The 17,940-nt window shown below is 45.5% G+C and overlaps 1 protein-coding gene across 2 annotated transcripts in view; it reads left to right on the top strand.

The window, feature by feature from the left end:
- SUFU (SUFU negative regulator of hedgehog signaling) overlaps positions 1–17,940 on the top strand; it is a 105,910-nt gene that overhangs the window by 22,636 nt on the left and 65,334 nt on the right. For both annotated transcript variants that reach the window (XM_008530957.2, XM_070557581.1), the window contains exon 3: positions 10,419–10,555. In XM_008530957.2, the coding sequence (XP_008529179.2) occupies positions 10,419–10,555 (137 nt within the window). The remainder of the gene's footprint in view (positions 1–10,418; positions 10,556–17,940) is intronic.

Raw genomic sequence — 17,940 nt, 5'->3', positions numbered from 1 at the left:
TCAGAAGTCTGACCTGGGTCTCACTGGGCTAAAATCAAGGTGTCAGCCGGGCTGTGTTCCATTCTGGAAGGTCTGAGGGAGAATCTTTTTTCCAGCTTCTAAAGACCATGCGCCTTCGTTGGCTCATGCTCCTTCCTCTGTCTTCAAAGCCAGCAACGGCAGGCCAAGTCCTCATGTCACGTCTCTCTGCCCTACTCATCTACCTCTCTCTGCCACTTTTAAGGACTTGTGTGATTAGATTGAGCTCACCTAGATAATCCAGGATCATCTCCCCATCTCAAGGTCCTTAATTTAATCACACCTGCAGAGCCCCTTTTTCCATAGAAGGCAGCAGACAGGCTCCAGGGGTTAGAATGCCGACAGCTTTGGGGGCCATTATGCAGGACACTGCAGAGGTGCTCTTCTTCAGTTAGGGAGAGATGGAGAAGGATCAGATCTGGGGAGATACTGAGTTCATATTTGTATATACTGAGTTTGAGGTGTCTGGGTTTGGTCCTTTGCTTGGGGATAGATTTGGGAATCCTCAACAGAGGCTTGGTGCCTGAAGCCATTTTATGAGGTTACCTGGGGAGACTGTGTGCAGTAAGGAGATGGCAGGAACCAAGCCCCAGAGAAAGCAAGTCTCTGGCTTTTGTCCCTCTTTTTTCACCTAGGAAGTCCCCTAGGGGACAGGTAGAGGCCATGCACAGGGAAATATTCACATTCTGTTTTCCCTGGTGAAGTGATTTCCAGTGGTGCCCTCCCTTTGCCAGGCAGCTCTTTATTCTCTGCACAGGTGTAAGGGGCAGAGCAGTGGCTAATTCCAGGGCATCATGGGGCTTGGGGCAGCCCAAGGGCTCTGGAGCAGATTTACCTTCTTGAGAAACTTGGTGCAAATAGCAAAGGCAACTGGCAATCCAAGCATGTGCCAGAGTTTGGATGAATGGTCCTTGGACTTGCTCGGCATTGCCCTGGGAGACAGACAGCTCATAGAGAAGAGGTGGACAGCCTCCTGTGCAGAACCCCAGAGCTACTGGAGGTCTTTGGTTCAGGTCTTTCTGTAAGCCCTGGGTCCAGCTGGGGCTAAGGCTAGGCTTCACCCTATGCCTGTTAGAGATGTGCATGGAAGATGTGTGTGTGTACTTGGAGGGAGGTTTCGGAAGGAAAAAGTATGGTGTCTGTTCCCCCAGGACAGGACCTAGAGGCTCTCTTCTTCTGGGGGCGAATATCCAACCCGGTAAAGCAGGGAACTAGCCAGCCTTGGTAGTCTAGTGGTTAAGATTCAGCACTCTCACTCCGCGGCCTGGGTTCATTTCTTGGTCAGAGAACTATGCCACCGGTTTCAAATATCAGCAAGGTCACTCATGGTGGGCAGGTTTCAGTGGCACTTCCAGACTAGACAGACTAGGAAGAAGGACCTGGCCACACACTTCTAAAAAAAATTGGCCATAAAAACCATATGTATAGCAGTGGAGCATTGTCTGATATAGCACTGGAAGGTGAGAGGATGGTGGAAAAAGACCAGGCAGCGTTCCACCCTGCTGGACACAGTGTTTCTAGGAGTTGGATCAACTCAATGGCACGAACAACAACAAGGCAGGGAACTAGGCCTAATTCCCAAGGAGGAGGGCTGGGTTAGAAGGGAAGACCAACCCGAAGATGGAGGACTGGTCTGCCCAGTTCTCTAGCCAGCCCTGGACCAGCGGGTAGGGAAGGAGGGACATCAGGAGCCTTTGTAGGGAATGAGGTGACATCACCCCTGGTTCTGGAATTGGACTGGACTGGCCTCCTCTGCCCTATGTTTCCTGAAGCAAATGGTTCCCTCTTCTTTTTCTTCTCACACCAGCATTGAGCTTGAGGCTGAGCCACAGTCCCTAGACCTGACTTGAGAGGTACCACCTTCACAAGGTCAGCAGCAGCCTTAGCTGGCCCAGCATTCCTTGCTCCAGATACCAATGGAAGTATCCAGGCCACCCCTAGAGAAAGGGGGCATGACTGTGGTTTCTCCTGTCATAACCTTGGTGCACCAATATGTACAGTTAGCCGACAGATTCTGTGAGAACCCTGGCAGGCAAGACCTGCAGGTACAGCGGGAACGAGACACGGTCCTGCCCTTGCGGGCTTATGATCTGAGCTGGAGATTGTAAATGGTAGAAAATTTAGAAAATACAAAGCAGTTTGAAAAAGAAAAATTGCACTGTGATAGCCACTATATTATTATTATGTTTTCTTCCTCTCTTTTTCTCATATATTTTTACATTGTGTGTGTATATACACAAATATTTTGAATCACACTTTATATTGAATTTTGTTTCATGCTTTCTCATGACCATTTGTTTGTAGTAAAATATGCATAACAGGAAGTTTACCATTGTAACCATTTTTAGATGTAGAGTTCAGTGAAATTAAGTACTTTCACATTGTTGTGCTATCATTACTACCATCCATCTCCAGAACTTTTTCATCTTCCTAAACTGAGGCTCTGTATCCATTAAAATGACTCCCCACTCCTCCTTCCCCCTACCCCTGGCAGCCACCGTTCCATTTTGTGTGTCTATAAATTCAACTGTGCTAGGTACCTCATATGAGTGGAATCATACAATGTTTGTCCTTTTGTGTCTGGCCTATTTTACTTAGCATAATGTCTTCAAGGTTCATCCATGTTGTGGCGTGTGTCAGAGTTTCCTTTCTTTTTAAGGCTGAATAATTTTCCATTGTGCGTACATATCACATTCTGTTTATCCATTCCTCCGTCGATGGACACTTGGGTTATTTTCACCTTTTGGCTACTGTGCATAATGCTGCTACGAACTTTGGTGCACAAATATCTGTTTAAGTCCCTGTTTTCATTTCTTTTGGATATATACCCTGAAGTGGAATTGCTGAATTGTATGATAAATCTATGTTTAATATTTTGAGGAACCACCATACTGTTTTCCACAGCAGCAATGCACAAGGGTTCCAATTTCATGACCACTTTAAAAAGAGTTATGTATGTTTTTGTCCTGTAGTTAACAATAGGTGATCAGCAAACAACAGAGGCTGTAGATGGAGTTCTAATGTCAACTTCCTCTTTCTCCTCCCCAGTTGGAGGTGGAAAGCCCTTTGCCTCTCAAAGCTCGGAGACAGTCCTCTGCTTCCAGAACTCTCGTGTTTAAAGACTGTGTAATGTCCCACCACACAATGCACCAGAACTTGTAATACCTTTACTTGTAGACCATTTAGATTGTTTCTAAATTTTATACTCTTGTGAATACGACTGAATATATTTACACAAAAGGCTTTTTCCAAATACAAGTTATTCTCTTAGGGTAAATTCCCCAAACTGGGAGCTACTACTATAGCTAATAGCTGACGCTTAGGTGGTACCCCCTGCATTCCAGGCGCTGTTCTAAGTGGTTTCTATATATTACTCATTTACGTAGTTACCGTATGATAGCTACTCATATCTCCATTTTTTAAAAATTGACTTTACAGGGGCCGGCCCCGTGGCCGAGTGGTTAAGTTTGTGCACTCCGCTTTGGCGGCCCAGGGTTTCGCCAGTTTGAGTCCTGAGCGCGGACATGGCACCGCTCACCAGGCCACGCTGGGGCAGGGTCCCACGTGCCGCAGCTAGAAGGACACACAACTAAAGATGCACAACTATGTACCGGGGGGCTTTGGGGAGAAAAAGGAAAAATAAAATCTTTTTTTTTTTTTCTGCTTTATCTCCCCAAACCCTCCCTGTACACAGTTGTATATCTTACTTGCAGGTCCTTCTAGTTGTGGGATGTGGGATGCCGCCTCAACGTGGCCTGATGAGTGGTGCCATGTCCGCGCCCAGGATCCAAACCCTGGGCCGCCGCAGCAGAGTGCGCGAAGTTAACCACTTGGCCACTGGGCCGGCTCTGGAAAAATAAAATCTTAAAAATAAATAAATAAATAAAAAATGAAATTGACTTTACTTTTTAGAACAGTTTTAGGTTCACAGCAAAATTGAATGGAAGGTACAGAGTTCCCGTATGCCCCTTGCCCCCACAGATGCACTGCCTCCCCCACTATCAACATCCAGTGCCAGAGTGGTACATTTGTTACAATTAATGAACCTACATTGACATATCATCATCACCTGGAGTCCTTAGTTTACCTTAGGGTCCGCTCTTTATATCTGCATTTTTACAGATGAAGAAACTGAGGCACAGAGACGATAAGTGATTTGCCTAAGGTCACACAGCCAGGAAGTGGCAGAGCCAGGACTTGAACATAGGCAGCTTAACTCCAAAGACTCTGCCCCTGCACTGCTCACATTTTGGTGGCCCCTGATGCATATTTGATGGTTTTTGCATGTGGTAACATTTGGCTTTGTGTGGGCCAGATAGTGATACCTCAGTGTCGGGTGACTAACTGTCCCAATTTGTCTGAGACTAATGGCTTTCCTGGGATGTGTGGCTTTTAATTCTAAAGCCAGGAAAGTCCTTGTCCAACAAGGACAAATTGGTCACCCTGCTTCAGCAACACCAGAGTCCTGGGGCCCACGATGAAGTCTTTTTAGTAGCTAGGTCAAGAGCTGGAGCCTCCCCAGATCATGGGAGTCTGGAGATGGCCAGGAGAAGGATGAGGGGAAGGGCCAGATCCACTTCTTGTTTGCTGGCCTCTTCACTTTGTTTCTGGGCAGACTGACCAGGGGTCCTACTCGGTGTTGTGGAATTTAAACTGCCCAGACAGAGCAGTAGATGAGATTATGTGTTTTTGGAGAGAGAAGTAAAAGAAGCCTGGACGTGTGGGCTGGCTGTCACCTCAGCCTTCCCCTGCAGCTCACTTCTTCAGCCCGGAGCCCAGTTGGGTGTGATTATACAATGCTAAGAATGTTTACCTTGCAGCTCCAGTATGTCGCAACATCCCAAGCTGTGGGCTTACAGTGGGCAAACACATCTTGAAAAGATAGGTGGGTGGTCACATTTGTGACGTGACATGGGGAAGGCTTGTTGCCAGCTATGCTGTAGGATTGCCAGAGCACTTCTCCTGGGTGTCAGGAACTGGAGGTCAGCAGGGCCACTTCCTCTGGAGTCAGGCTGGATCTGGATGGAAAGGGCTGCTGCCTCAGCCTGTTAACTCACTCGTTAAGTCTTAGGAGCACCTATCATGCACCGGGATATATATTCAGAGAAATATCACCCCTTACCCCGCAGTCCTTTCCACCTCGTTCTCATCCACCGCCTATAGGCAAGCAATTTTAGCAGCTTCTGATTTACCCCTCCTCTGTTGCTTTTTGCACAAATGCGCAGGTATATGTATGTTTTCCTCTCTTCCCTTCTTCCTTCCTTGAAAGGTAGCATATTATAGTCCTTTTCGCTTTTCTTACTTGACACTATCCACATCAGTTTGTAGAGCTCTTCCTCGTGCTTTCTTATAGCTGCATAGTACTCTTTGAACCACTCTTCTATGAGTGGGCGTTTAGGTTGTTTCCAATATTTTGCAATTACAAATTCTTAGAAGTGAGATTGCTGGGTCAACAGGTAAATATATATGTAATTTTGTTAGGTATTGCTAACTTCCCCCCCAAAAAAGGCTGTACTAATTTGCAGCCCCCCATCTGAGAAGGCCTCTTCCTCACATCCTCATCAGCAGAACGTGATCTCATCGTTTTTAGTTTTTGCCAATCTGATAGGTAAGAATGGTATCACGTTGTTTTAATTTGTATTCAAGTTGCATTTCTCTTATCATGAATGAGGTTGAACATCTTATTGTATGCTTAAAGCAGATTTAGCTGTATCTATAGTTTGAATTTTTTTACTATTGAGTCTGTTTTTTTCCACTCAATTTTTAAAAACAGCTTTATTGAGATATAATTCACATACCATACGTTCACCCTCTTAAAGTGTACAATTTAGTGGTTTTTGGTATATTCACAGAGTTATGTAACCGTCACCATAATCTAATTTTGGAACTTTTTGATCACCCTAAAAAGAAGTCCCACCCCTGTTGGCAGTCACTGCACGTTTGTCTTCAGTCTCCCAGCCCCAGGCAATCACTGCTCTACTTTCTGTCTCTATAGATTTGCCTATTCTAGACATTTTATATAATATACATATAATTTATATTACATATTATAAATTATTTATCCTGCCATATAAATGGAGTCATACAATATGTGGTCTGGCTTGTGACTGGCTTCCTTCACTTTATTTAAGTAATATAATGCTTACAGTGTTCCAGGCGGTTTCTAAACATTTAATCCTCGTAACAACTCTGAAATAGTTACTGTTGCAGTTATTATCCCCATTTTATAGATGAGGAAACTGAGGTACAGAGAGGTTAAATGTCTTGCCTGAGGTCACACAGCAATAAGAAGATGGTCTTTGGAGTCAGACAGACCTCAGATCCAGCTCTATCACTTGCTTGCCATGTGACTTATGGAATATTACTTAAACTCTGTCGTGTCATTTTCTTATATGTTTAGTTAAATGGGAATAACAATGGCTGAGTCATAGAGTTGTTGGAGAATTAAACGCTATGACATAAGAAAAGTGCTTAGTCCAAGGCCTCCAACTTAGTAGGTATTCGGTTAATCATAGTGGTTCTTAATAGGTAGAGCCAGGCAAAGCCCTGGCTTACTTGGTGTGGTTGGCCCTGCCTTCCCTAGCATTTAGGTGGACCTTGAATGCCAGCTTTTTTTTTTTAAAGATATAATTCATTTACCATGAAATTCACCCATTTAAAGTGTACAATTCAGTGGGTTTAGTATATTCACAAGGTTGTGCAGCCATCATCACTATTTAATTCCAGAACATTTCCATCACTCCAAAAAGAAACTGTACCCATTAGTACTCACTCCCCATTCTCTCCTCCCCATGTCCCCTGGCAACCACTAACCTACTTTCTGTCTCTATGGATGTGTTTATTCTAGACATTTCGTATAAATGGACTCATGCAGTAAGTGGCCTTTTGTATCTGGCTTCATTCACTTTGCATAACGTTTTCAGGGTTCATCCGTGTTGTAGGAAGTATCAGTACATCATTCCTTTTTATTCCATTGTGTGAATATTCTACATTTTATTCAGGCATTCATCCATTGATGACATTGGGTTGCTTCCACTTTTTGGCTATTATGAATAATGCTGCTATGAACATTAGTGTACAAGTTTTTGTGTGAACATACGTTTTCATTTCTCTTGGGTACATACCTGGGAGTGGAACTTTTGGGTCATATGGTAACCCTATGTTTAACTTTTTGAAGAACTGCCAAACTGTTTTACAAAGCAGTTCCACCATTTTACGTCCTCACCAACCATGTATGAGTGAGTGTTCCAAATTCTCCACATCCTCATCAACACTTGTTATTGTCTATCTTTTATTTTAGTCATCCTAGAGGGTGTGAAGTGGTACCTCATTGTGGTTTTGATTTTAATTTCCCCAGTAACTAGTGGTGTTGAGTGTGAGATGCCAACTTTTAGGTCAGCTCTTTCTGCCCATCTCGGCCATTGTGTTTCCTCCGGAAAGTCTCTCCTGGGTTCCTGTTCATCTTCTGCCTGTACTTAGTGGTCATTTTGGCATCTTGGAGGCTGATTGGTACCTTCTTAGGTGCTTCGGGGCAGACCTTTGGACAGCTTCCAGTGGTTGGGCAACTGTGTCTAAGATGGAAGGCACATGTTCCTCCTGTTGGCAGGTTTGATGTTGCTCTTGAGGCTGGCACAGCCAGTGCTAGGCTCACCAAACTGCTGAGGCAAAGCCAGCCTCTCCCCTGGGCACCTCAGTGAACAGGATCAGAAGTTCTTGAGCTGGAAACAATCTCGAGAGGCCACCTCATCCATCCTTCTGCAACAAGACAGTTAGAACCCCTCACCCCCTCCCTGCTAGACTGGGGAGATTCTGTAATGTATTCCTTTAAAAATCCCTCTAGGAATTCCACTGGCCCCCTTTACCACCAGCCGATATTTTAGCACCCTTCTGTGTTAGAAAAATTCTTTGCTCTGACCCAGATCCTACCTTCTGCAGCACATGCCAATTTCCTCCCCTGCTTTCCTTTCTCATAGAGTCTGAGAGACAGCCGCTCCCTACGAGGGTCTTCGTCCTCTGGTCAGACAAAACCGCTTTGGCTGGAGAAGCCCTCACGTGAGGAAGTCCAGACCACGCCAGGCTCCTCCAGGGAACTTTAAAGACTGAATGACCTTGTCACTTAGCTATTGCCTGGGCAGTCTGCTTTGAAAAAGAGACCTTCTGACAGGCTCCAGGTTGTATGTTTATCCTGAGGCTGGGCCGTTCCAAACTCATGTTTCAGAGTTTAGAGGTTGCGTCCAGCCAGCCTGGTGGGTGGTAATCAAACGCAGGTGGAGACCATCTGGCGGGGCCTGTCCCTCCCAGACCAGCCAAGTGAGGGCTGGCCTGCCCACCACAGAGTTGGCCCAGAGAGCACCCCGTGTAGAGACAGATGGTGTACACGTGCATGTGCGTGCAAGCACACTCATACATGCGTGTGTGCACAGCCGTCTTTAGAGAGGTGGTGCTGCTTGGATGCGTATGATTTCTCTCTCTGCATCTGAGGGTTCTCCCCATTGCACAGCCTGAAGAATGTGTTTCTTTTAGTCTGTTTCTCAAGTTTTTGTGGTTAGAAATCATGTATTTTTCTTGGCCCGAGATGAAAGCCCTGGAGTAATGGTCTAATACGTTTTACAAAGCTGCCTCTAATTGGTGGCTGCTGAAGTCTTCCCTTTGCCCCAGTGACACATCTCCTTTTGTAGAGTTTTAACTCCAAGGCAGTCTTGCGTTACCCCAGGTTTTCACATCCCTCTCAAGCCTGCAGCCCCGAGGAGGCAGCTCTTCCAGCCTCAGTTTGCTTAGCTATTCCCTTAGCCTCCCTGCACAGAATTGCCCCAAACAGGGCAGATCAACAAGGAAAGAAAACAGCTTACAGTGTGTCCTGCCACGCATCTTCTTCTAGCCTGGTCTCCAAAATTCTAGGTGTATACCCTCAAAATGGATTCTGCTTCCCACATTGTCAGATACCCAGAGGAAATGCAAAGCATGGACATCTCCTTTAAGTGTAATTGGGTATGACCATGATGACTTTAAGGATTCCTTTTCAGTCCTTTAGAGAACTTAGCTTATCAGAGGTGACCTCCCCGCTGCAGCAAGGGCAGGAGGGCTGAGCTCACCCAGGCACATAAGCCAGGCTAGGACTGGTGTCAGAGCTTATGACACTTTGGAATCTTCTTCTGTCCAGTCTCCTGGCCTGGGCTCTTGGGAGTGATGATGAGGATGAAGGAAAAATGCCAGGTGGAATTCCAGGGTTGGGCACTGACTGTATCATCGTCCCTTCAGCATTCTCCCCTCTGACCGCCTGTTCCAGTAGCTTGGCTAGCAAGGAGGTGTTGGCTGTCATCTTAGTTTATGGTTTGTATTTGTATGCTCAGGAGTTTACATGTGTATAATCATTGTGGCTCATGTTTGTACAAGATATAATTACTGAAAATTATATCATAAACTCATAAACAGACTTAACTTTTAACCCTTCGCGTGGTGGCAAGGCTTCTGCAGCTCTCAGGCACTCCTCCCTGGACACTTCCCTCACCTGAGAAGGCATGTCACCCCCAGTCAGGCCTTGCTCTCTAATCGACATCCTTTTCCTCTCTGGCAGAAGTCCATTTCAAGGACTTCCCTGGAGACTTGGGGCTGCTGAGCGTTTCCTAGCATTCAGGGAGGGAGGCATTCCTTCCCTCCCTCATCGTCGCTGTGATGCGTGTGGCCACGGAGGCAGTAACTTTCTTCACTCTGGGCCACTTGGGGATGGAAAGGAGGGCAAACCATGCTTCCTTAAGGTTCCAGTGACTGAAAGGTGCATGTGGGGTGCCTGGTTTCAGGAAGAGCATATGCTGACTGACAGGTGCATGTGGGGTGCTGGGTTTCAGGAAGAATGTGGTCCCTTCCGGTATTTGGAATCTGCCATGGGACTGGTCTGCAAATGCCGAGTTTGGAGGCCAGCCAGCTCATCCCGAGGACTGTACCCTTGTGGGGTGGGGTGGAGCTGGGAGTGGAGACAGGGTCTTGTCCTCACAGAGCATACAGCAGGACATGTATCCTTAGCAAACTAAGTGGGTGCTTATTAGTAGCTTGAAAAAATAAGGAAGATTTTCAGTAATGGAACCTCAATCACACAGAAAGGAATGTTCTGGAGCCACAAAATGTGGAACTTGTAATTCAGAGTGCTGGCAGGGGAATTTGATTGGCTGGACAGAGGTCATACATGTATACTGTGGCGGGCAGGAGGGCGAGGCTGGAGTTCTGGCTTCTTACAGGCTATTGAGGTCCTTCCTCCCCGAAGGCTCACACCCTGAGAGATTCCTCTGACTAGGGGTTTGGATGCTGAGCCCACCAAAGTAGGGGAGAACTTTAATTAGACTTTTCAAAACAGTGTTTTTCCTAAGGTATTTGAACTAAAAACATTTGCTTTTTATTCCTTTCAGATTTACAGGAACAGACGGACCTAGTGGTTTTGGCTTTGAGTTAACATTTCGTCTGAAGAGAGAAACAGGGGAGTCCGCCCCTCCAACGTGGCCAGCAGAGCTAATGCAGGGCTTGGCCAGATACGTGTTCCAGTCAGGTAAGAGCCCCAGGAGCTGGCTCGTGTGCTGGTCCTTCTGCCCTGAGCCTGGTTGGCTTTGGGAACTCACAGTATATTTTAATGTCTGCGGAGTGACCTTTCCTGAGAGTACTATACCCCATTTGTACCATGAGGGTGGCTTATTTTGCCTGATGTTTCTGGGGTTGGAAGCTACATGGGCCATGGAAGAGAAGGATACATCACTCTGACCTCCGGCAGCAAGTGGGAGTCTCTGCCACTGATCTGACACCCTGAGCCCTTGTTGCAGTCTGGCAGCCATGCTTGTGATTCCCAGTGAGCCCAAGGCCGACTCAGCGTGCAGTGGACAAGCTCTTTCTGTCTGCCCCATTTCCCATCATTAGCACAGTCCTTGCTCCCTGCTACCAGTGGCCTAGGCATCTCTGTTTCTGGGGCCACCAGCACACATGTTAATCTTGGCTGAGCCTTGGGTTAACCAACAATAGAGAGTGGGGCAGAGAGAGAGAAAGAATTGCCAGGAGCTTGCTCCCTCACAGTGTTGAGGGGAAGCTGGAATCAGGCAGGACTTTAACAGTCAGAAATATTGTTTGAGGGGCTGGCCCCGTGGCCGAGTGGTTAAGTTCGCGCGCTCCGCTGCAGGCGGCCCAGTGTTTCGTTGGTTCGAATCCTGGGCGTGGACATGGCACTGCTCACCAAACCACACTGAGGCAGCATCCCACATGCCACAACTAGAAGGACCCACAACGAAGAATATACAACTATGTACCGGGGGGCTTTGGGGAGAAAAAGGAAAAAAATAAAATCTTAAAAAAAAAAAGAAATATTCTTTGATTCAGATGATTCAAGTGCCCTCCAGGGAATGGTCCTGTGCTGCTGGTGCCCCTCTGAAGACTACTAAGATGGAACCTGAAGTGGGGCTTTGTGCTGGGAGCCTTGGTCTCCACTCTTGGCTCAGCCTGCCCGTTAGCCCTTCAGTGGGATGAAATGTTGGAGTGACATTTAGTACCTTTTATGGAGGGTTTCATATCATCTGAATGTTTCCGTGGCTAATTAATTGCCCAGGAACGTTTCCCATATCATCTCAGATTTTCTTTCTTGGGTTTGAGGCCAAGATACTTTTATCCAACTCTTTCGCTCTTTGACTGCCATAGATAACGGCAGAGCTACATCTAGGCCAGGGTTCCTCAAAGTGTGGTCCTCAGACTCCCTGCATCAGCAGCACCTAGAGAGCTTTGCAAACACATACTCCTGGACCCTACAGGAGAACTCTGACTTAGAATCTTTAGGGGTGATGTTCCCAGATGCTTCTGATAGAGACTAAATTTGGAGAACCATAGATCTGGCAGCTTCTCTAAATACAGTGACCTTCTTTTTCAGCCTTGAGTAGGTTATAAATTGGGGGTGCTATAGATTCTCTAACTTGAACCCCTCTGCCCTCGTTGCAGACCGCTGAGAGTCAGTTGTTGGCAGGGTGGCTGTCACGTATTGAGACTGTTCCTTAATTACCATTAAGGTAAATAAATTCCATTAATCTACCATTGTGTGTCTGTGAGATCGCCTCCTTTTGGAGGCTACAGTGGATCTTTCCTAAGCAAGAGTTTGCAAACCTGACGTCTCATGAGATCCCCGGGAAGCTTGTCAACACGTTAATTCCAAAACCCCCCACAGGGCTCTGATTCAGTTGGCCAGAAGTGGGACTAGGGCATCCATTTCTTAACCAGCTTCCCAGGGGATTCTAATGCAGCTGGTCTCGGGGTGGTATTTGGGCTCTAAAGGACTGTTGTTGACCAGGAAGAAGTAACATTCACAGCGGCAGTGAAAACAGGCTGCCTGACACGGCTGGCCCATGTGGTTGGTACTTTCCTAGTGTGGTTTGCACAGTCTTTTAAAATTGTGCCAGGAGTCTACTGCCTGAACCCTTTGTGCCCCCTCACTTCCTTCTTGGGATGCCTGAAGCTGACTCCGATATAGAACTGTCTTTGGGAAAAATTTGATCTGCCGTAGGAAAGGGGGCTATAAAGGCTAGGCAGTCTCTTGCTTGCATAGACAGGTAACTTCTTGCCTACTACTTAAGCCAATGCATTTATATGCTTGTTTCTGCTTACTGTACCTGCTCAGGTAGATAAGAGATCAGAGAAATGTAAAACAGGTGTTATGAATCACTGTCAGATGGAGTCAAACAGATGAACTTCTGAAATAGTTCTGATATTATAGTTCTGAAATAATAATGTAAGTGAGTGGAAAAATAGGATTTAATTTGCAAGGGTTCATTTCATCCACACCGTAAACATCACTAGTGACTGTTTTGCAACACTAATATGATGGTTAATTCAGGCAGATTATCAATAGTTGCTAAAACCATTGGATGAGAAAGACCATTGGGGGCCTGCCCAGTAGCTTGGCGATTGGGTTTGCACACTCTGCTTCAGCGGCCTGGGGGTTTGCAGGTTCATATCCCGGGCGCAGACCTGTGCACCACTTATCAAGCCATGCTGTGGCAGGCATCCCACTTATAAAATGGAGGAAGATGGGCACGGATGTTAGCTCAGGGCCAGTCTTCCTCAGTAAAAAGAGGAGGATTGGCAGCGGATGTTAGCTCAGGGCTAATCTTCCTAGAAAAAGGGGAATAAGATATTCACAAAGACTCAAAGACTCCCTCCACAGATTACTTTTATTACAAAGAGAAAAAGAATACCTTTACAGTGGAAAGATTTGAGAGGACATCACCTTAACCAGATAATCAAAAGTAGCAACACCGGGCCAGCCCCAGTGGCCTAGTGGTTAAGTTTGGTGCACTCTGCTTCAGTGCCTGGGTTCGGTTCCTAGGTGTGGACCTACACCACTCATTAGTGGCCATGCTGTGATGGCAGCTCACATACCAAAAAAGAGGAAGATTGGCAACAGATGTTAGCTCAGGGTGAATCTTCCTCAGCCAGAAAAAAAAAAAACTAAACAGTACCAACACCAATAATGGAACAAATTATTGTTATGTACCACCTTATGTATTGCAGTGTGAAGTATAAAACATCAGCTTTGTAGCACTTTTCTAAAAATATTTCACCTGAATTGAATCATGAGCAAACAGTCCGACAAATCCGGATTGTGGGATATTTCACAAGACAACTGCCTGGACTCTTCCAAAATGTCAAGGCTGTGAAAGATATAAAAAGTCAAGGGGCAGAACTTGTCCTAGATTAAAGGAAACATGACAGTTTACATGCACTTAGGATCCTTGATTGGATCCTGAATTAAAAAAAGGTCATTTTTAGGGCAATTGGAAAAATATAAATATAGACTGTATTTTGGATTATACTGTTGTACAACTGTGAAATTCCTTGGGGGTGATATGGTATTGTGGTTATATAGGATAATGTCTTTGTTCTTAGGAGATAAAAGCTGAAGTATTTATGAATAAAATGACATGATGTCTGCAACTTAATTTTTGAATGATTCAGCAAAAAAATTAACTGTGAGAGAGAGAGAAATAAGAAAGCAAATGTGGCAAAATGTTACCAACTGGTGAATCAAGGTGAAGGGTATATGGGTATTCATTGTACTGTCCTTCTAACTTTTCTGTGGGATTGAGAATTTTCAAAATAACAAGTTGTGGCTGTTTCCTGAGTGTACGTTGACTGGCGTGTGCTCCACAGTCCCTTCTGTGCCGATGCCCCTTTTATGGTGCCAACAATGTGATGGCTACAGTTTGTACCTGCAGATCGCTTCAGGCGTTTCACAGCAGTGGCAGGACAACTACACTCCTAAAATAATACTGGATTTTCTGTTTGCCAGATTTCCTGTAATATGATTGTACTACTTAAATAGTAGCTAAAACGAATCTACCTTAAATTCTTTTATGGAACATGGCAGGGAATAATAATAAATTATTTAAATAATGGGAAAGTAAAATAAATGTGGTGACTGATGTAAGATAGGTGACCATGGCTATAGGTCTAAGTGGTGAGGACAAGAGCTAACATTTAGTGGTGTGTTCTCTGTGCCAGGCATGGCTGTAGCGCTCATCTCATATGTAGTAAAGCCCTGTAAGTTAGGCACTGTGCTATACCAGCTTTACAGTTGCAGAAAGCAAGACAATACAGAGAGGTGAAGTAGCATGTTCAAGATCACACATCTAGTAGGTACAAAGGCTAGATTTGAACCCAGGCATTGTATCTCTTAACGCCACTCTCTTAACCATGATGCCATGTTGCCTGTAGCTCAGCTGACATCTGGGCTGCTAATGTCTTGGGCTGGACAGTGAGATTTGAGAATCGTCTGCATGGATGACAGCACTTGTGCACACGGCCTGCGAGCTCCATGATGCCTTGCTCGGGCATTCTAGAACATTTGGAAAATAGAGGATGGCAAAAGCCATTCATATTACTCAAATCCTCTTAAATCCATCCTTTCATCTTTTAACTTTTTATTCATGAAAATATGTATATAAAAAGTACAGCTCAGGGCCAGCCCTGTGGCCTAGTGGTTAAGTTTGGCACGCTCTGCTTTGGTGGCCTAGTTCAGTTCCCAGGTGCAGACCTACACCACTTGGCAGTGGCTGTGCTGTGGCAGTGACCTACATAGAAAATAGAGGAAGAGTTGCCACATGGTTAGCTCAGATTGAATCTTCCTCAGCAAAAAAAAGAAAAAAAAAGTACAGCTTAATGAGAGTTCACAAACTAAACACACCCACATAACCAGCACCCAAGTCAAGAAACAGGCTAGTTCTCCAGAAACCTCCATAGAGCCTCCTTTTAGTCACCATCCCTTCCTTTTTTTTCTATTTCACTGTGTAGTACAGGTCCTTAGCACCATGTGCCTGAATTCGTTGGTAATAGGCTAAGGAGCTCCCATGTCCATGCCTCTCCCCGTAGTCTTTGCCACCCTGCTCGTGACTGCCAGATCAAGGGGACAGCATAGTATGATGGTTAAGAGCATGGCCCTTGGGTCCAGACTGTGCGTGTTCTTATCTCAGCCCTGCTTCGTACATCCTCCTGACTTTGGGCAGCGTAAGCCACTTGCCCATCTGTATAGCAGGCATAATAACCGTAACTATGCATGAAGTTATTGAGAGGATGAATTGAGTTAATGCCTGCAGAGCACTTAGAACAGTGCCTACTACATAGTAAGTACTATATAAATATTACCTGCAGTTATTATTATTACTCAGTCTTTAAAAACTTCATATGGATAGAGAAGGTGGGTACCTTGGTCTTTTTTTGCAGTGACAATAAAGACCCCATTTAACAGCAAAGTGCTGTTAGGAAGGAAGTGCCTTGCTTGTTCCTGAATCAAATGCCTGCCTCAGCTGATCTGATGACGTTTGGTGCCATTATCTTTCTCCCACACAGAAAAATCAATAATAGTGACACAAATAAAATTACCTTGTTTTGTACATCACGTTATACAACCAAAAAACAAATTCAGCTCAAATGTGGTTCCTTGATTTACGTGGTTGATAGTGCCTGTAAAGTCTCATACAAATTAAGTCCTATTCTAAATGCAGTAGGAATAGTGGGACCTTATAGTAAATCCTTTTATAAAGTGAGGAAGCTTTTTACAGTTTGAATAGTTTCCTCTTATTGTAACTGTTTTGTCAGACTGAGTTTAGGCCTTTCAGGTTGTCTCAGAGCAGGACACAGTCTCTTGAGGCTGCAGAGAACCTCCATTGTGACGGGCAGGCGTTGCTCTGCCCCTGAGTGGTGACACTTCACAAGGGTTACACACACGCTGTTGTACAGCACACGTATTTTATGTCTGATGTGTACATAGATATACCTACATGTGTAACTAGCTGCGTAATTCTGTTTGATGGTCTTGCCTCACCTGTGCTGTCCACTTTAAACTCAGTGCCTTTATGTGGAGCACCCTGCCCATTTGCATGTGAGAACATGCTGAGCGGTGTCATAAAGTGAATAGAGTGCTTAGACCTGCTTTTCCAGGTCTAAATAGCATCTACAGCTTTACCATCCAGGCTTGGAAATAGCATCAGGGCAGTGGTAGGCAAGGAAAAGAGGAATGACGAAACTCTGGGGGGTGGGGTGGGGGGTGATCCCCACATCCAGCTGTGTGGCTGTGTGAGGCCGCCTCTGAAGCGTGCTCTGAAGAATGACTCAGATGGGTCCTGTAACTGCCAGAGGACAATTACCTTTTGGTTGGTGCTCAGAAGTAGGAAGCTGAGCTGAAGAGAAAAGGAAGTAGAAATGAGAGAGGCCTGTGAAAGAAGAGTGTCCAGAGAAGCTGAAGGATTCAAGATATGAGGGTGGGGCAGGTTAGTGTTTATTTTAGTTGGGATGCTTATTATAAGAAAATGACAGAAACCAACTCAGAATACCTTAAACAATAACCAACTATTGGCTCAGGTCACTGGGACATCCAGGGTTTCAGGTATGGCTTGTTCTATGTGTTCAACCAGAGTCCTCAGGGCTCTGACTCCTGTGTTGTCTTGTACTCTAGGCTGACTCTCTCCCTGTGCCAGGAAAGATGAGCACCACCAGTCCGAGTTCTTGTTCTCTCCATTTGTAGTCCCAGCAGGCAGACGGCTTTTTTCTTCCAACATCCCTACTTCAATCCTAGGGAAGGACTCAAATTAGTTCTGCCTGGGTCGTGTGACCACCCTGGTTGGTAGTAGTGGTCCAGATGGAGCACCAGGATTTCTGTTTAAAGTTCTCCCCACTCCTCACTTTCAGCCACATGGAGTGAGAAGGAGGTCCTCTAAGGCAAAGGGTAACTACTGGCAGAAAAAGAATAGGTATAGTTCTGGGTAGGCAGAATCAGTTGCCAGGGCCGTAGGGGCATCTGTTACCTCAGTAATCCTGGTGTGCAGTTATGCTTGGAAGTTGAACCACTAGAGAATGCATAGGTGGAGTGGGCACCTTTTGTTCTGCCTTGTATCTGTTGGGATGGTTTTGACTACAAGTAATAGAACACCCTGACTGAAATGGCCTAACAGAAAGGGCTCTTATCTTACACAGCAAGTCATCTGGAGGTGGGCGCTTCCGGGGTTGGTTGTCATCTGTTCAACGACGTTGTTAAGGACCTGAGTTCTAACTTCCTGCTCTGCCTTCCTCAGCACTTTGGCTTGTCTCTTTAAGCTGGTTCCCTCATGTTCCAAAGATGTCTGCCATAATCCCTACCATCGTGGAATCACACTTGACAGAGTCTACAAGCAGTAAAAGAGACGTTTCTGTCCTGTGTCTCTTTTAAAGACCAGTCCAAACCTCCACAGAACTGCTCTTATTGATTCCTCCTTGGATCTCATTGGCTAGAGTTAGTCAGGAAAGTGAGACAGGCACTTTGGTTTACTAATCAATATCCACTTCCTAGGGCTGGGGATGGGCCCTGGTTCCCTGAAGGTCATGACCTAGGAAAAGCAGAGGAAGAAAATTGGGGTTCTGTTAATAAGGAGGGGA

This window comes from Equus przewalskii, chromosome 1 (assembly GCF_037783145.1).
Source record: "Equus przewalskii isolate Varuska chromosome 1, EquPr2, whole genome shotgun sequence".
Lineage (NCBI taxonomy): Eukaryota > Metazoa > Chordata > Mammalia > Perissodactyla > Equidae > Equus > Equus przewalskii.
Note: the sequence above shows the minus strand (reverse complement) of the source record. Positions and strands in the feature narration are given on the sequence as shown.